Source organism: Thunnus maccoyii, chromosome 13, assembly GCF_910596095.1.
Source record: "Thunnus maccoyii chromosome 13, fThuMac1.1, whole genome shotgun sequence".
Classification (NCBI taxonomy): Eukaryota; Metazoa; Chordata; class Actinopteri; order Scombriformes; family Scombridae; genus Thunnus; species Thunnus maccoyii.
Window position 1 is genome coordinate 28,507,285 of NC_056545.1, and position 18,882 is coordinate 28,526,166.

The 18,882-nt window shown below is 38.0% G+C and overlaps 1 protein-coding gene across 1 annotated transcript; it reads right to left on the reverse strand.

The window, feature by feature from the left end:
- Positions 1-1,188: 1,188 nt before the first annotated feature.
- On the reverse strand, positions 1,189-6,470 carry nccrp1 (P1, F-box associated domain containing). Its single transcript, XM_042431341.1, has 6 exons — positions 6,194-6,470; positions 3,973-4,053; positions 3,773-3,869; positions 3,413-3,508; positions 2,130-2,268; positions 1,189-2,043 (listed from the first exon to the last, which is right to left on the reverse strand). Exons 1-6 carry the CDS (start codon positions 6,333-6,335, stop codon positions 1,897-1,899), a joined length of 702 nt encoding a protein of 233 aa, XP_042287275.1. The 5' UTR covers positions 6,336-6,470; the 3' UTR covers positions 1,189-1,896.
- Between the last annotated feature and the right edge of the window lie 12,412 nt (positions 6,471-18,882).

The following is an 18,882-nucleotide window of genomic DNA, read 5'->3' on the forward strand; positions in this document are numbered from 1 at the left end:
AAGAAATGTTGACAGAATTGAAAAATCATGGGTTATTTCTTTCCTTTTAAGGCCTAACCCCTCAGTAAAGTAGCCTATTTAAATTAACATGGCCTTTAAGAAAGATGCTATTTTACTCAGTGTAAAATAGAAATAAAAATAAAATAAATATAAATATTAAATAAAAATAAATGTTCTAGATGATATATGTAAATTATAAAATACCTAAAATCAAAATTACTGCAGTGGGTATCTTACCCCTGATAGTGAGAACCTCTTTCTCTTTTTTTTCTTTTTTTTTTTGTATTTGTTATAAGAACTACATTTAATACTCTTCCAACACATTACCCATTACCTCCTCCTAGGTGGGGCATCTCCCCCTATCATCCCCTCTATTTATCCACCAGGGCCTATTTCAGTTTAGTCCATGTTAGATATAGTCAAAAATGCATTATAATGATCTTTTTCCCATCACTTTGCGCCTGCTGCACAGCAACGGTTTTTCTGCCTGAGGTCTTAGTAAATGTTGTACCACTTTGTAATAAGACATATCAGAGTATTTCAAGCCTTAAGTAGGAACATATTTTGGATTGCCAGGTTGTTAAAATATTCCCTTTGGTAGTAACGCAGTTATAAATGTTGGTAATCAATTAATTAATAATCAGGAGCATCTCACTTTCTAATAAACCATCAAGTCTGCAGTTTATAAATGTTAACAAATGGATTTTGGTCCAGATCATCTGCAGGCCTTTTCTAGAAATAAGTTTTCACAACCTGGAAACTCCAACGTTTTGCTTATTAATGGCTGGTAACTGATCTATAAGGATTAGTAAATTATGTATTCAACGTTAATGAGGCCATTAGTAACAACACGCAAACTGTTTATAAAGGGTATCTTATAAAAAAGTGTTACTTAAGACATGAAGATGTACTGAATGAGAGCACAGGAGATTCCTTTACATAGGCCTGTCTTTATTTGTGATGATTGATGAGTTTTGTGTCAGTTAAGACAGGTTCATCCCCCACAGCAACATGTACTATCCACACAGTCCAGGAACCTCCGTTTATATTCAACAAAAGATACTGAAAAATACTCAGCGAGTGCATAGATAGTGTTTGCATACTGCAGGCTTAATTCATGCATGTTAGTGGTCAGAGATTTTCAAGCTCAGGTTTCACTGCTTGAAAGAAATAATGAAAAGGAAATCAGAAAATGTAATGTTTTATTATTTCACCAAATTAATGCACAGCTCCCAAAACACAACAAACCAAAATACAATTTCCTCTTCATTTTAAAGATAACTCAAAAGCATTCTAAAAAAAATAACCTCATCAATCAGCATTAACAATTAGATACAAAAATAATTATTGCACACTTCATAACCAGTCTAATAATCAGTCTAAAAGCCGCTACGAGCCGGCTCTTAGGCTGTGACAAAAACAGGAGAATACAAACGGTTGTATGCAAAAAATCATATTTATCAATTATATTTATTTTTAAAGAAATTACAACAAAGTAGTAATCAAATGTGTAAAGTGGTCAATAGGTAGATCAGTAGTGTTGGTGTGTGAATGTGTGAATGTGTAATGTTGTAGGGTGTAAACCAAAGAGAAATGCAACAAAAACCAAACAAAAGAAACATGTGGTGCCAGGGGGAGAGCCAGCGATGAAGTCAGAGAGTAAGGAATGGAATGGCTGATCCTAAGTGCCTTCTGGATGGACTGGCCAAGTGCACCCAGTTGCATTAATTGAATCTCCGCCTACCTGCACGTAAAGGGAGAAACAAGCACAGCAGCCCAAGGCAAGACACAAACCTAAGGGCCATGGCGAGCCAGAAGGCCGTCACAAAGCAAATATGTGTTGATCAGGTTGGTTAGACTGAGCGTGTTAGCGACAACTTTGCAGCAGGATTCAGCCTAGGAGCTGGTTTTGGTTGGTCTGACAATCACTGAGCTGCCAGTGAACAGCGTGGGGTAGAACTCCATCATGAACTGATTCTTCAGTCTGTGCAGGAAGTGAACATACCGCACCCCAGGTCCATAGCCAGAGAACACATGTGACACCTGCAGGCCAAAAGAGAGACATACAATGAAATTTGGATATGGGCACTTTACAGGCAGATTACTTGTCAGGGGATTTCGTAACTCACTTCCTTCCATGTGTGTGAGTAAGTGCTGAGTTCCTCAGTGGGGTTGACAGTGTGCTCTGAGATCACCGTGGTTTTGTCTGCACCCAGTAACTTTACATGCAGCTGGTAGATGGAGTTGTGCAGCTGACTCTCCTCATACCTGATGAAATAACATAAAAGTTTATACAAGAGAGATAGAGGGATCAAATATCAATATAGTTTTGAGATTCTCTCTATAATCTATAAGATGAGTTGACAGAATGATGGCATCACATTCAATGCTGTTTTAATCTAAAAGCAGAACTAGAAAAAAGTGGGTAACCTTTTATTTGTTGATTTGTAATTTACTATTTATTTTCTAATAACTTCTAAGAACTTTCCTGGATATGACTATGTACTTTTGTATTAATTTTAGGGGAAATATAGACAGTGTTCAACTGTTAGACTTATAATTGATTAAATTCTAGTTACTGTAAACAGTATTTTAGTCTGAGTTTAGCAGGTAGCTGAACAAGCAGAAGTGTGAAATTTTGTCTACAGACAAGCCTTCAATTCCAATTTCCTGTAATATCTTAACGATGACTGAAAATATATGTGGGTACCAATTTACAGAGATCTTTCAAGGTAACTACTTAGTAAAGTAGTAAGATTTTTTTGGCTTGTAAAATAAATCCTTACCAAAAAGCTGATGGATGCAGATCATTCACGAAATGAAGCCAACCCTAAGCCAACCCAAGTACAAACAATTTGTTTTTGGTAACCTTGAACAATGGCCAAATAAAGCGGTGCATGAAGGCTCATAAAAGTCCAACGCCCGGGTTTGAATTTTCAAACACACAAGTACAAACCAATATTTATACTGATTTGTGCCACAAAAGAAAGTTACATAAAGTTGTAATTATATCTATTCCCTCTAGCTTGTTGGGTTTATCTTACACCCGCAAACTCAACGTTTCTAGTCCTATTAGATTATATATAGATTCACTGATGATACATTTGTCATCAAGTGATTTACCATCACATGATTTGTGAAAGGCAAGGGAGTTCCATTTTTCACAAGCAAATCCATTTTCTGAATATTATCTTCTAACACACAAGGTGAAAGCCAGACACCCACCCAGCAATTTACGATGCAAATCTACATGACACCTGTACAAATGCACAGACTGTGAAACATGTACTGTACATGATGTCATCTACCTGTGTACCAACCAAACTGATAAGGCCACAGTGATAATGAGTAATCAAACAGTCTGTTATAAGGGCTGGAGGTGGGAGGTGGGTGGGGGTGCTCATTAACCCACCAGTCTTGGATGACTATTTCAGGCTGAAAATCATCCAGCAGCTCTTCCCACAGTCCCTCTTTCTTTAGGTCCACAAACTGCTCCATGGAAAACCAGCTGAGGATGAGAGAGAGGATACGAGTCAAATTTACCACGTGCACATTATTTGAAATAAACTGCGACCACTATGACGCCAACCTGAGCCCACAGGAATTACACAAGCAGCTGTAGTCAACTGTGAAAACCCACACGTGAATTCAAATCACCATACACGTGTACGACAGTTTTTACCTCACCTATTGTAAGTGGAGGTAGATGCTCAGTGGCAATCTTTGTTATAACCAGCTGTGTGGTTAACATCTGATCCCCAGTAACACCTACCTGTACTGAGGCAAATGACAGACCACAACACCTTCTGGGATGCCACTGGTGTCATAGGGAAGGACTTCCGTGCTCGTGATCCAGCCGGAGAAGTCACCTATGAATTAAGAGAAAGGTCCAGCTGATCACTTAAAAAAGCTTCATTCATTCTCTTTGTCTTCATTTGCTTCCAAACATGCTGATGCACTCCTGTCTCTCACCATCAGGTTCAAAACGTGGAGGTCCACGTGTGGGCACTTCGGGCAGGTCAGGTTCAGGTGGAGGAGTGTCTTTACTCAAGCCTGTGTAGGGAATAAGACAAAGGGACAGCTGTAAAATGTACCTCCCCAACTGAAGCCACTGTAAATATCACAAAGCCAAAGAATATGTCTTTCTGACAGGGTTGCTGGGTGTGTCTCTTTGTAAAAAAACGACACATTTCAAGTATTACTTAGCAGCTCTCACATCTATCACCTGCATGTTGAAAAGCACATCAACCCCCAGTGTACTTGTGTTTAGCGTCATTTAAGACGCCAGCGTTTCAACATTCCAGTTCTTTGGCTTTTCACAAAGGCAAACACAGAGGTCTCTTCAGTTTATAAATATGGCACTCATTCTCAAGTCCCTTAAAACAACAGTCAGATGCCTGAATGAACACTGAAACAGGTTTTTCTTGCTGTAATCATCCCTCCTGTTCATACTGACCATTAGAAGATCCCTTCATAATGCACCTAAAATGTAAGTGATGGAGTCCTCCTACTGTGCAAAAATGTATATTAAAAGTTTATTTGAAGCTAATATGAAGCTTCAGTCGTCCAAATGAGTCAAATCAAGTAGATATATTTCAATGTTACAGTCTTTTTAATGACAAAGTCCCTCTTTTTGTTACTATATTTCCACCACAGCTCAACAGGGAAACATTGTCTGAGGAAACACAAAGAGGGAATTGGATGCTAAAAAGACTGTAAATGTGGCAGATATCCACTTGATATGACCAACTCAGACTGCTGAAGCCTCATATAAGCTTCACAGAGACTTTTAAATGCATTTTTGCACAAAGACTGACACACTGTGGATTTTGGCTCCCATCACTTACATTGAAAGCACATTTAAAGAGGATCTTTTAATATCCAGTATGAACAGGAGGAATGATTACAGCGAGGAAAACCTCTTTCACTGTTCATACGGACACCTGACTATTTAAGACAGAATTGTGAACCTATCCTTCGAAGCCTTATGTCATCACATCTTAGGTCACTGTCTTCCAATGTCAGTTCTCATGGTAGACAATGTGATACCAAAGAAATATTTGCTACTAAAAAAACACATGGCTCTTTAACTTTCCAAATGCAATTTGTAGATGCCTCTAACACCACAAACACCTCCATTCTTTTCTGCTGAGGCCTCATTGATGGAGATCTCAGAACCTCGGCAAATAAAACCAAAACTATCTGCATGGCTCCACGCAACACAGAGCAAGAGGAAAAAATCATTTACTTGCTGAATTGGGTGAACTGACCCTTTAAACTCAATTAAGTCGCCTTTTTAATTGAGTAATAGAACTATCATAACAAACTGATATTTGGCACATTTACAACAAATGATTCAAATTCATTATATATAAGGCTTTATTAATACTTTGTACATTTATGACACTACTTGTTTCTATGGTTGCCACTGAGCCGATCCCTTTGTAAAAGGGTGTGTCGTACTTCTGAATATGCTGATGTCACAAATAGATGGTTGGCTGATGTTCCCCTTTAATGTAGGTATCTGAACACTATGATTTACTTAATCAGATAAGGCTACATTAAGCCAATTATTAGTGTTTAGAGGCTACAGTGATAATATGGGTGCACACCACTAAAGACACCTCAGGATAAATGAGGAGCATCAAAACCAAACTAAGCTAAACAAACAGTACTGAATTCTGATAGGTGCTCCTCCTTGTAAGAAACTCAGAGGGACAATATGCAGTAAATCTCTCCAAACTATTAGTCATATATTGCCCAAAGGTGCTCATCGGTGTTATGAGGAAGCATGTGTGTATTGGCTCATTTTGTAAAAATAAATATTACTCAAGACGAACAGCAGTGCAGCCCTCAGGATGAGTGAGTCATTTAAACTAAATCAGTACAGAACAGGTTTGGATCAGTTTGTGATTACCACTGAATCAAACCCAAGTAAGATCTTTGAAACTTTGGAAACAGTTCTAATAACGTTTGAATAATTAATTTACTGTAATAAGTAGGCTGCAATACTCAAACATCTGTCTCAGCACTGAACTCCACACCCCACTCTTCATCATTAAGATCCCCTCCCTCTGAATCTACTGCACCCAGTACAAAGTCTGCTATGGATCAGTCCTGTGGATGAAAACTCTCTCTATAGCCGTACTAAGCAGTGAAATAGCTCGAGTCTTGTCTAATGATGTTATGGTACCGTGAGGAGAAGGGTTCTTCAGGAGGTTTCTCCCCAGCGGCTTGGCTTCATACACGGACTTCCAGTCCAGGCTGTCGGGCATCGGTGCGCCCTGTAGACTCCACTCAGCCTCACATTTCTTCTTCCATTCAGCGGCAGACATGGTGCTGTGTATTATTGCACATATTCAACCAGGAAGTTTCGAGGCACTTTTATTGTAGTCTGTAGTCTACGCCACACCTCATGTGTTGCAACGTAAGAGAGGCGATGCACGCTATTCCCTGGCCTCTTAAAGCCACAGTAGTTTGTTTCAAATGAGGACTATACAGGACAGAAGTGATGTCACTGTGGCCAGATGTTTGTGGTCTGGAGTATGAATAAAAGGCTATAAAACTGTTTGTAATACATGTTAGTTTTAACGGATTTACGAAACTGTATCGTAGCCTACAGATGGCATCATATCATGTTTGAATGTGCAAAAATGTTATAATAAATCTCCCTGGTGGGTGGTGGTGTGTCTTCCTCAAGCTCGGGTCCTCTACCAGAGGCCTGGGAGTCTGAGGGTTCTGCGCAGTATCTTAGCTGTTCCTAGAACTGCGCTCCTCTGGACAGACACCTCAGACGTACCTGGAATCTGCTGGAACCACTCTCCCAGTTTGTGGGTCACAGCCCTCAGTGCTCCAATTACTACTGGCACCACTGTCGCCCTAACTCCCCACCTCTTTTCTAGCTCCTCTCTATTTTCCAATCTTCTCGTGTTCCTTCTTGAATATATATATAGATATATAGATATAAATTATTATTATTATTATTATTATTATTATTATTATTATTATTATTATTATTATTATTATTATTATTATATTAATAATAATAATAATTTATTTTATACAATTTTATGTTATTATAAGATATTATTTCTTGTCTTTAAATTGAAGAGGGGTGTAAGAATAAAAGTGATTATGGAGGCCTGAAACTGATAAAAGGCAGTAAAGGTTTGTTAGACAACTCAACAATACAACTGAATACATCAGAAAATAATACTGGCAGACAAATAAACAAAATGGAGTGTAAAAATAAATATGAAGATTTATAATTTTCTCTTAACCTCCAGGTAGTTGGTTTAAAATTTTATTTTATTTATCTTTTGCTTGTTCAATTTATTTTTTCATAGAAAGAAAGTAAATGATAAGGTTTTTCTCTTTTTCTACCTGATCGTTACAGGAGGGTATAAAGCTTGATATTTTGTTAGATAATCTTTGACTTGTCAGAAGACAATGATCTGTGAGAAAGATAATGATAGCAGGATAAAATGGTAAATGGAACAACAAAATCAATTTTTAAAAAAATGTTATTTTAAGACAGAATATTACTCTTTTAATAGCATAATTTAAATTTCAATCTAATTAATCACTTTAAAGATTGCTTTTAATTTCAGCAAATAATCAACCTGTCTGTGGTTATTCCAGTTGCAGACTTCACCTCCTCATAACACGCCTTTGGGAAATAAATCACTTGCATTCCATAGTTTTATCAGTGGCAGTCAGACTGTCTGTATAAGCTCTTAGTTTGTTTCTTCGGCACTTTGCCCCTATATGATCACTCCATGGTTACAGGACTATTGTTGAGACACTGCTGGACTGACCTTTGCACTCCTTACATGCCTGTATGTTTACTAGGCAGAGTACAATTTAAACTTACGGTGCACTGATATGGAAATTGTATGAAAATGCGAGCTTTATTTCTTAAATATGAACGTGAATGCTTCCACATGAAACATTTGACACTTACAAACCCAAAATGCTTTGCTAATATTTATATTTAGAACATCAGCAGGCGAGCTGTGAACAATGCACAGGCCTTAAGAAGGTCTAACCCCCTCCATGATGTAGAGCACTAACAATGAAATGAATTCAGCAGGGTATCTCTGGCTGCCCCTGTTGAAATGATTCATGTGACATTATTCTGCTCACCACTATTCCTGGTGGGAAAGACTCTGTATACTCTTCTCTTCTCCTCCACAAGCCAGATACAGAACACCAGTGCTAGAACTGAGAGAGATTCAGTATTTTGCTTAGGCTGCTAACGCACAACTTGATGGAATCTGTTACTACTACACAGGCTAGTTAAATTTAGCAGTGTAATCTGGCCATCCTACCCTTTAGTTTAGCATAGCAGTGGATTAGAATGATAAAGTTTTATTTGTGAAATCTGCTCAACTAAACTTTTTATTCGTGCAATGGGGAGGAAAAACATGTTTCAATTCTTGCTTTTTAACTACATTGTGTAATCTAAATTCAGCCACAGACACATGCGGATGGTGTTTGTTTTTTTTTCTCAGTCTCTGGCTCATTCCTCCAGCGTTGCTTTTTTGTCTGTAAAACCTGCAGTAAGAGATGTTAGGTATAATGATATTTGTATTGTAAATAATTTGGGATTTTGGTTACAGTGTTATTGTGATACAACTTAAAGTTTGTATTTTTCCTGGTCTTAAAGGCAGCATTACATTTTTTCTTAAGATGTCAAGATGTGCAAAATATTGTTATTTTTTAAGGTTTAAATATCAAATGCCATGTGTTCAAATACACAATTGCAGTGCAAAATAAAAAGGTTAACTTCCTAACAATTTTGTTGTTCAGTGAACTCATTTCTTAAAGCTACTGCATTAAAAAAAAAGAAAAGAAAAAGCTAAAAACAAAGAAAATCTAATTGGACCAACTTGACCAAAACTTGTGTTCATAATTATGGTAATTAAGTACATGATACTTAAAATTCCTTTTAAATATTGTGAAAAAACTACTTGAAACAACTTAATTTTTTTGAGTAATCAACTTAAAAACTTGTGTTTATGCTGCCAATTATTAAGTAGTTTGTTGGTTCAATATAATTTTATCAGAAGTTGTCATAACTCAAAAAGCTTGATGCAAACTGTTGCATTTTTTTTTTTTTTTTTTTTGAGTTAAAACATTTGTTTTCAGAGTGCAGGATATATTTAATAAATCCTCTTTTTATTGAAAATTCACATGAAAACATCCAATACTGTATAAAGACACACAAACTCTCAATATGGTCATCTTACAATTTTTCATATAACCTAATAAAATAACCTTATAAAGCTAAACTCATGTGTATTGAGTTTTAGTCAAAGAATTAAATATTATGAATTAATTAAATATTAATGATAGGACTGACATGTTTTTCACTAAATATAGTACCACCAGATTTGAGCAATGACCTGGGTCTACACAGGATATGTTCTGTTTTTCTTTTGCTACATATGATGCATGGTTAATACATCACCTGTCTGTTTATTATGCACTGTACTGTAGATATGGAAAATCCTGGCTGGTATTCAGTGAATAATATTTTTCTTTCTGGATTGAAAAGATTATGGACAGCCTCTATCAGGCTGGTCTGACTGACTGTAAAAAACAAAACAAAAACAAAAACCTATTATTACTGACCCATTCTTGTTAGTCAGTGCTTTTCATGACACATATGTTTCTCTCATACTTTTAGATGCAGTATCACTCCGCATTAAGATTCATTACTGGAGTTAGTTATGGGACACACTGTTGCCTACTATACCAAAAAAACTGGCCTGCCTGCTCTATCAGTGAGGAGGGATCAGCATTTGTTTTTATTTATTTTACAAAAAATCTCTCAGCCCTGCTTTCTTGGACTGTTGACAGCCATTGTACCCGCTCACAAACATGACTCACCCTGCAAGTACCACAAATTCATAGTTAGGAAGATCTGCTTTTTGTTACTGTGCTCCACATACTCGGAATATGCTTCAAAAAAACTTCAAGTTGACCTCATTAATACTGTTGAGTCAATTCCAAGGTTTAATTGCTAAACTTATGTTATAAATGTCATTGTTTTTAATTTTTTTAATTGTTCTTATTGTTCTTAAATATTTATTTGTCTCATTGTCAATTCCCACACTTTTACTTTTTAGCATTGTTAATTTTAACTTGTTTTTAATTGATATAGCCATTTATTCTTCTTTTATTGCTATTTGATTTTAGTTGTGTCTGCATTTATAGTTTGTCTGTACCCCGGCACCATTGAAAATTAGGGTTCTCCCTCAATACATTAACCTCAATGAGGTTTTAAATAAATAAAATGAATTAATATGTTGTTAGTGAGTAAAGCATGCCTGTGATCCACATTAGCTTGTGTTGGAAATGGGATGTCCTCATATGTGACCGCATTCAGAGCAACTTCTAGTGCACTAAAGATGACAGTGAAGGGCAGGGGCACCACACACAGTAAATACTTTATAAATGTCTCCACCTTGTGGATTCTTTATGGATGTTCAACAGTAAACTCAATTTCATATGGCATTCATAGTGTACACGCTCAGGCATACATTGGTTTGAAGGACAGAACAGATTTAGTGCATTTTACAGAAGTACAACTAATAACTGCTGTATTTTCAGAGCTTTTGTTGCAGCAGTTTTGTAGAGACAAATGCAAAAATGCACTTTTGTACATAAACAATCTTGTAGATATTGCATTCACTCAAACAGCAACAACATACTGAGGCCATGCAATTATACTGCTAGCTGATTCATTAAAACACTGCACAGAGACATTTAACTATAAAACCGTAGAGGACACAATGTTTAAAACTTATAATTCAACATTAACTGTAATGTGTCAACAGCTGCCTCATCAAAGAAATGTCGGTAAGTTAGTTCTACCTTTTGAAAATTGCCAAACTAAATAAATACAATACCCAGCAACACAAAAGCACCGGAAAGAATATTTTTCTGTAGATATAAAAATGTATCTGCAGCAGCCAGTGGTAGGTAAACATCCACAGAATACTGAAATACGTTTTATAAAATAACTAAGCTACCATTTTAGTTTTATTTTCAATTCATTAAGTGTTATTGGCATGAAATTTTAGACGTATAATTACCAAAGCAGTGCACTTAATATAGATTGTGATGACACCTCCTATTAGTGTATGTTTATATTACCGTGTATATTTATGGCTCTGTGTGTGTGTGTGTGTGTGTGTTTGTGTGTGTGTGTGTGTGCGTGGAGTCATATTACATTGAGCTTGTTCTCACTCTAAGCAAAACATGGAAAGCTTTTACACAGAAACCAGTAAAGATGGCTGCAGGCTGCACAATCAGACTCAGCAGGGAAGATACTAAATGTCTGCTGATGTCTATCAGTCATTGAGACATTGACCACAGGACAGGACATGGGACATTTGTTGCATATCCTCTCTTGCCCTTTCATTTCCTGTCAGGTTTCTACTATCACTGCTGAACAAAGGCAGAAATACCAGACAAAATACTCCAAAGAAAAACTCTAAAACATTATACATACTGTACATTTGCAGTTTTACTACACAAGACTACTCAGAATGTGACACAATATTTTCAGTGTTGTTCAGTAAGGTTTGTTGCTAAACTAATCTGGAAGCACCTTTGAAGACTCAGAGTGAATATAACCTGTGTCCATTTTCTGGGATGCTGTATTGTGGATTAGTTAGTCTGATCAGCCGGCTATTGAGCCTGTCATTATAATTAATATGAAAGACATAAAATCTAATAGAAAATACTCTAAACACTATAAAGGCAGATGGATGTTGGAGGCCAGTTGAAAGCAGCAGATATAGCGTGAACTTGTGTTTTCTTATGTCATGGAGGCTAATTTATAGTTAGTTCAGCTGCTGATGACATAAGAAGGACCCAGAGCCAGGAAGGTTTATGATTGGCAGAGAGCCAGAGAAGCAACAGGGAGCAGCAGACACTGTGTCTGAAGAGTGAGCTGTACTATAGTAATCTGATTCCAATATGCATTCATATTAGAATACAAAGCAGTGGAGAATGTAATATATTTAAATTCAACATAAAGCTTTCAGCGTTTGTTCCATAGGCTGTACTTGAAAAGAAGAGCAGCATAAGATTATGTAACAGACATACAGTCATATGAGCTCAACTGCCAATTGTTCGACATGTGTTACTGCATAGACAGGTGTTTTTTTAAACATCATGTGCTGAAATCTTAAACTGTCTACAGTTGGACTTGGGCTCAGCAAGTGGTAGCAGAATCAATTTATACGTGTCCTGTGAGAACATTTCTTTACGGCTCAGAGTCATTAAAGTACAGCTCGAAACAAGCATACAAAAATAATCATAATTTGTTGTTGTTCATTTGAAAAAAATGAGTTTTTAATTTTGTGACTTGCTTGGGGGGAAAAAATGGACTGTTGGAAGAAACATTTCACTCACAGAAGTCTTCAGTGCAGTGAAGGAGACATGCTGGTTGTGATAACTTCCACACCTGGTCATGTCCATATAGGACCATTGACAACTGTCATCTACCCTTCAGCCCCTGTGCATTGTGGGTTTTTCATACTCACCACTGTGTGTTAGGGGTGAACCCTGGCTGCCTGATAATTCATAAGTTAATCCACTTAAGTGGGGGAGAAGTTGCACAAACAGTTTTGCTCTCACAGGAAAGATGATACAAATATTAGCTTTACTCATGGCGGATGAAGAGGAATCCCCCACTAATAATATAACTCCTTTAACCCCAGTTAAAGGGGCATGCCATAGATTTTACACATAGAGGTCAGTTTACTTGTTATGGAGAGAATCATTCAGCCTGTGAAAACAGTTGTATAATGTCTCATGGGAGGAGTTTTGTCAAGTCTGAGAAAATAAGTAATGATGTCATCAGGGTTGTATTGAGTTGAGCTTGATACTTGAAATATTTGACAGCAAACTTGCATAACACACTGGGTAGTATGAAAGATGAGGGCAGTGAAGGTCTAATGAAAGATGGTATTGAGGTTGCATTATGGGTAATCTGTCTCACAAGTCCCTCAAATTTATGGTAGTGCAATACTAAATTGCTGGAATACACCTTTAAGGGAATACACCTTTTAGAAACCCTGATTATCACTTTAACCAAACCATCCGTTCACTGCAGAATCACTGAATTAGACAATAAATAAATCAGTGTGAAAACAACCTTGTGTAACTCAAACTGGGGACAAACACATAAAGGTGACAATATATATATATATACATATATATATTTTTCCGCCGGGATCGTGGCACTGAGCCAGGTGCAGACACGTTACATTGCACAGTACAGCATGTCATTTGCGGTCACATCACATGTGTGATGATCCATGGTTACATACTGTACTCACAGCCTCTGGAATGCCGCCCCTTTATTCATTCAGTTGCACTGATACATATTTGGTATGCTTAAATACACCGTTTTCAACTGGAGCACATTGTGTTCATGTGATTTGGCCCAGTTAATTCTATTGAGAGGGCCATACCGATTTGCTTAGCAACAGCACTTGTTTGACTCACTTTTTAATACTGGACGAAGAGGAGGAAAAACGCCAGATCTCTGATCTCACCTTACCCACCATTTTCTTCACAACATGCAAAGCATGAAAATATATATTCATAGTACACATCATGATAAATTGTGAGAAAATAATGTATTTTTTCAGCTTTTTATGAGTAAAAATAGTACTGGTTTTGGCTGAGTTGCTGAAAAATAAGTTCATACTTTGTCCTCCTTACCTTGTAGCACAACATCTCTGCACATGACCTTATTAGTTACATGTGCAGCTGATAGTATTTTTGTCAAGGTCTAGTAAATGGGATCCCCCTTTTTATGAGGATTTAGCCAAAGCTAGGAGATGTCTGGTCAAGTCTGACAAGGTAGAGATAGATAGGGGACTGACTCGATGAAATTGAATCCTGGGGTCCTGGGTGGGCGGGAGCTCCTGTTTGACAGGGTGCAGATGGAACAGCAAGCCTGGTATAATTATAGCTTCCCCCTTACCATACTATGTACACATGACCTTGGTGGCATTAGTTTCAATGGAGTAAGACCAACCACCAACAATCCAACAAGTACTGCGACAAGTACGCCACCCCACGCCTGCAAAAGAAAGTTCAGCTTGCATAATATCCAGACCCCCATTAACCATTTGCATGATCATCATTCAAAATTCTTTCTCTTTGAAGCCCAAATGGTGGTTCTTTAGGGCTGTCAGTCAGTGTTTTTAAGGTTTCATCAGTCAGCAGCTAAAAGGTATTCTTTCATTTGTACTCAAGCACATAAACACTTTTTTAAAAACAAATGTATTTCCTTAAATTTTATGTATTGTATATGATCGGCATCTCCCAGGTAGTTCACTACAGACAGGTGTTAAATTTTATGTGGGAGAGAAGCTTTAAAAATAGTCTCCCATAGAGGTGTTATTTATAGAGGCTTACTACGTCAATGTATTTGGTTGCCAGGCATATAATGTTACTTTTGCAATCATGTTTCATTGAAATGGTTTCATAATAAAGAAACTGCTTACACGCATCGCTACTCTTGGCATACATATTGAAATTGTCCATTTCAGTCATGACTAATGCAAAATAACTTTTTTCTCACCTAATACTCAGAGTGTAGCATTGGACACAGCTGCAGCTTGACACTGTGCTATTCTAACACGGGTCAGTGCAGTTGCCATGGATTCCTTTCCAGGGGTCGAGCTGTATATGTTTCAAGAAAGTGTCCTGCAAGGCTACGAACTAATGCTCACTTCCTCTGACACATTCAGTGGGATAAGACGACAGAAATTGCTCAAGTTCAACACTCTAAGGTTTTAGAAAAATACCATCTATGTAATGACACTGTGCACACTGTAATCACATCACTCCACTATCCCCAAACATCTGATCGCCCAAAGCTATCTTAAAACTCTTGCACCTTCAGTTTTCTCATAAGAATATTAGAAACCTGCCCTCAGCTGACACGTGTCCAAGCTGTAATAGATGAATATTTCTGTGGTCTGGTGGGAGTTTCAGCATCCTGTGAAGCTTGTGGAACTCTGTGACCAACATTAGCAGAAAGCACATGCATCATTTCACCGCCCTGTTGCATAACTGTTCTAGACTGGTATTATTCAGTTGCTATGGGTAAAATGTCAGCAGCCAGCCGCTGCATCTAGTGTCTCATTTTCAGGTGATACTACTTCTTTCTCTCTCAGCCTCAGCTAATCTCACTGAATATTAAAAGTTAGCCAAACCTACTGTTAGTCTTACTTATGTACAATATATACCAGAAAACTAAAATGTTTTGAGTCTCTTACCATGCAAACACCAGACATCTACAATATACTTTAGCAATATACGCATTAAGACAAAACAAGTGTTGTATGCTGCATGAGGAAAAGAGAAAGAGTGGTGCACAAAGTGATAGCAGAAACATGCACAGAGACTAATTTGGTAGCCTTCTACTTGAGGGAGGACAGGCAGCAGACAGCTGTGTAACAAGAGATGGGGTTTCAATTCAACGCAAGGGCACTGTGACCAGCTGACACTCTATTCGCCTACATCTCCGGACACTGGCAGTGTTATACGTGCTAGTTGTTCAGAGGGGGGGTTATGATATGAGGGACTGGAGGGAGCAGGTGTGAGTTAGTCAGCTGCCAGTCGAGGTGGGTTGGGGCATCCCACAGACAGGGCAGCTTGCTGGGATGCCCCCATTTTGGGTGCCTGGGGTAACTTTCCTATGGATCCCCACTTGAATTGTTCAAGCAACCTTTAGTATTTCAGCTCAACACAGCTTTCTCCTTGCATTACGGCAGCACTAGTGGTGTACAAACATGCCCAACTATCTCTCTATCAGTGTAGATACATTTTGTTTCAATGTGTTAATTACATTTAAACTCTAATTTGGGTGCAAGACAAATAGTGTGTGTCCTGACACAGGTGGCCTCACTGTGAATTAAACCTGAGTCAAAGAGCAGCCCCATTACCTTCTCTGACAGAGAAAGCAGGCAGTTCTGATTAGATTATTAAAGGGCCAATCTGTAGGGGTTTTTTACCATAAAAATCTATTATACTGTATTCAGATTTATTATTAGAAAGTTATTCTTAATGCTGGAAATATGCATTTTTTTTAAAAACAAACAAACAAACATAGATGTGTTAATGTATTTTCTTGCATTGTTTACAAACATTACTTATGTAAACAAAGCATTATTATGATCAGAAAACATTCATATCCAAGATTTTCGTTGTGTTCCCATTATCATAAAACCTGACAGTGATAAGTTCCAAATCTGGGTTTTGAAATTTGGTAGCGGGATGACACTTCATTGCACAGAGTGAAATATTTTTTCAATTATTTTAGGCAAAACTGTACCAAAACAATGCAAAACAGCTGCAGAATATTAGCATTGATTAAATGGTGCAAGACATTTGGGAGAATACAGTATCAAAGAAGCGATGGGAGCTAATGAAGCTGATGTTGACATAGTATCATTTTTCACTCTCAACATTACACGCACCAGTCGGTATTCTCATCGAAGATTCGATGTCCGATAATTAGCACCATCAATTAGAGTCAGACTGAGTGATGGTTGTTTTGACGTAGTTTCCTCTAAGACTCAGTGGGGATGAACACAGCAACAATATCTGCACAGTCTAATGCAATTCAATGCAAAAGCCCTACAAAACATGTTATATTTATGATATTTATGAAGCTTTTGCTCATTTATGAGCCTGTGTCAGAAAGGTGTGGAATCATCTCTGTGGTGTTTGTTTGATGGCATAAGAGAGGGTTGCCCCTCTTTGGTGTAGGAATGGGAAATTGGGGAAGTTCCATGTTTGGGAATAGGCTGTATTTATTCCCTTATTTATAATAAATAATACTATAATAAAACATTTATTTCTACCACACATTTCATTCATAGTGAAACTCAAAGTGCTACAGTATTAATAACATAGAACACACAACATAAATAAACTAGTAATAAGAGTTAAGATGAAAAAGCCTTCCTGAATGGAAAGATTTTTATGCCTTTTTTTAAAAAAAAGAGTCTAGAGTCTGTGCTGCCCTCAGTTGGTTAGGAAGGCTGTTCCACAAGCGTGGAGCAGCAGAGGTGAAGGCTTGATCGCCCATGGTGGGAGCTTAGTACTGGGGGCCCCATAGTGCAGAGTAGCAGGACTTTGTAGTCAAACCGGAAGGAGACAGGAAGCCAGTGCAATGAAAACAGAGTTGGTGTTATATGTTCGTGTTTTTGCAGTCTCATCAGGATCCTGGCAGCGCTGTTCTGAATGTACTGGAGCTTCTGGATGCTCCTGCCAGGGATCCCTGTGAAGAGTGCATTGCAGTCCTGAGGAGATAAAGGCATGGACAAGTTTCTCTGCATCTGACAGGGTTGGAGAGGGGCGGAGATGTTTTTGAGATGGTAGAAAGAGGTTTTGCATAGATGTCTTATATGGTCAACAAAAGTCAGTTGAGGGTCAAACCTAACTCCCAGATTAGTGACTGAGGAGGGAAGGGGGATGTCCTGGCCATCAAAGGTGAGATGAGGTATGGGGGATGGAGAACGGGATCCCAGTAGAGCATGTAGGAAACACTTTATGTTGAATAATTCAACAATCTACAAATCCCAGTAGAGAGGGTAGGAAGCACTTTACGTTGAATAATCCAAAAATCCATAAATCCCAGTACAGAAGATAGGCACTACTTTACTTTAGTTAATCCAAAGTCCACCAGTTCGATAGAGTGTTTTCCAATTCAGGGAGCGGTCAAAACAAGCAGACAGAAAATGGAAAAACATAAAAAGCTCAAGCTAAATAAAGGAAGGCCACGTTAATCACCCAAGCAGTGAAGTTCACAGTCAGTTGTCTATTTAGCAAAGAGGAGTGGCAGCCAGTATGTGCCAGCGTTCCTACGTAATGCAGAGTAGCCTCTCTCCCACCCCAACACAAGCACCAAAACAAATCTTGTACTTGTAGTTGCTGTGGTGAATAAGATATATTATATATATTACATATATACAGTATATTATATTCTGCATGTTATATTACTCACATTATATTTCTCATTCCATTTTGCTTTTATCGGAACCTAAAAATGGGAATGATGTATGTTTTGGAAATAGGCTGTATTTTTTTTTCCAATTTACAGTACCAATATTATATTTCAAAATAAACATTTCAATTCATTATACAAACAGCACCCATTTTATTTTAGTTTTATAAGAACCTAAAAATTAATCAGAGTGATCTCCTGAAAAGCAACTGACAATTTACCCTGATAAGCTGCTGTTGTTGAATATCCATGCTTTCCATAGGGCAAAACAGAACTGCTTTGGGGCCATTACTCATCATCAAGGAGGTATCCATCAAATGTGAACCAGTTGAGATTAGCACACTCAGTACTCCCTCTATCCAGAAAGCAGTCAGATAAGACTCTGATCAGGTGGATAAAATGTTTCTTTGGGCAGCATTTATACATGACAGCTGTTTGATGACTGAAAAAAATACTAACCCTTTACAACCTTCACGCTTGACACAAGGACCACTGACTCCATGGCATGCTTGGCAAAAGTCGAGCCTCAGCCTTTTTCAGTTGCTTCAACTCCCCCCAACACTACTACACCTCAACCCTTGTGATGCCCCACCCCCTCCCCTCTAAGATACTCCCACCATCCACTGGTGCTATGTATGGGCCAAGTGTGGGTAAGGGATGGTGAGGGGCGTGTGTGAGGGGGGCTGAGGGTACAGCTGCAGCGACTTGGATGACTGAGATGTAAATGCCTCCCTTTCAAAAACCGTTCAGAGTATCAGTACATAGGCTCTGGCCAATTAGGGCGCAGCAGGCACTAAAATGGCCAAGCCAATGGCTGAGTGTCTGCACAGTAT

What these genes read in the sequence shown, in the direction of transcription:
- nccrp1 (XM_042431341.1), bottom strand. Translation starts at nt 6,335, where the DNA reads ATGTCTGCCGCTGAATGGAAGAAGAAATGTGAGGCTGAGTGGAGTCTA. An exon ending in TGTCATTTGCCTCAGTACAG is followed by an intron (nt 3,509 to 3,772) that starts GTAGGTGTTACT and finishes TCTCATCCTCAG; the next exon opens with CTGGTTTTCCATGGAGCAGT. An exon ending in GAAATAGTCATCCAAGACTG is followed by an intron (nt 2,269 to 3,412) that starts GTGGGTTAATGA and finishes TTATTTCATCAG; the next exon opens with GTATGAGGAGAGTCAGCTGC.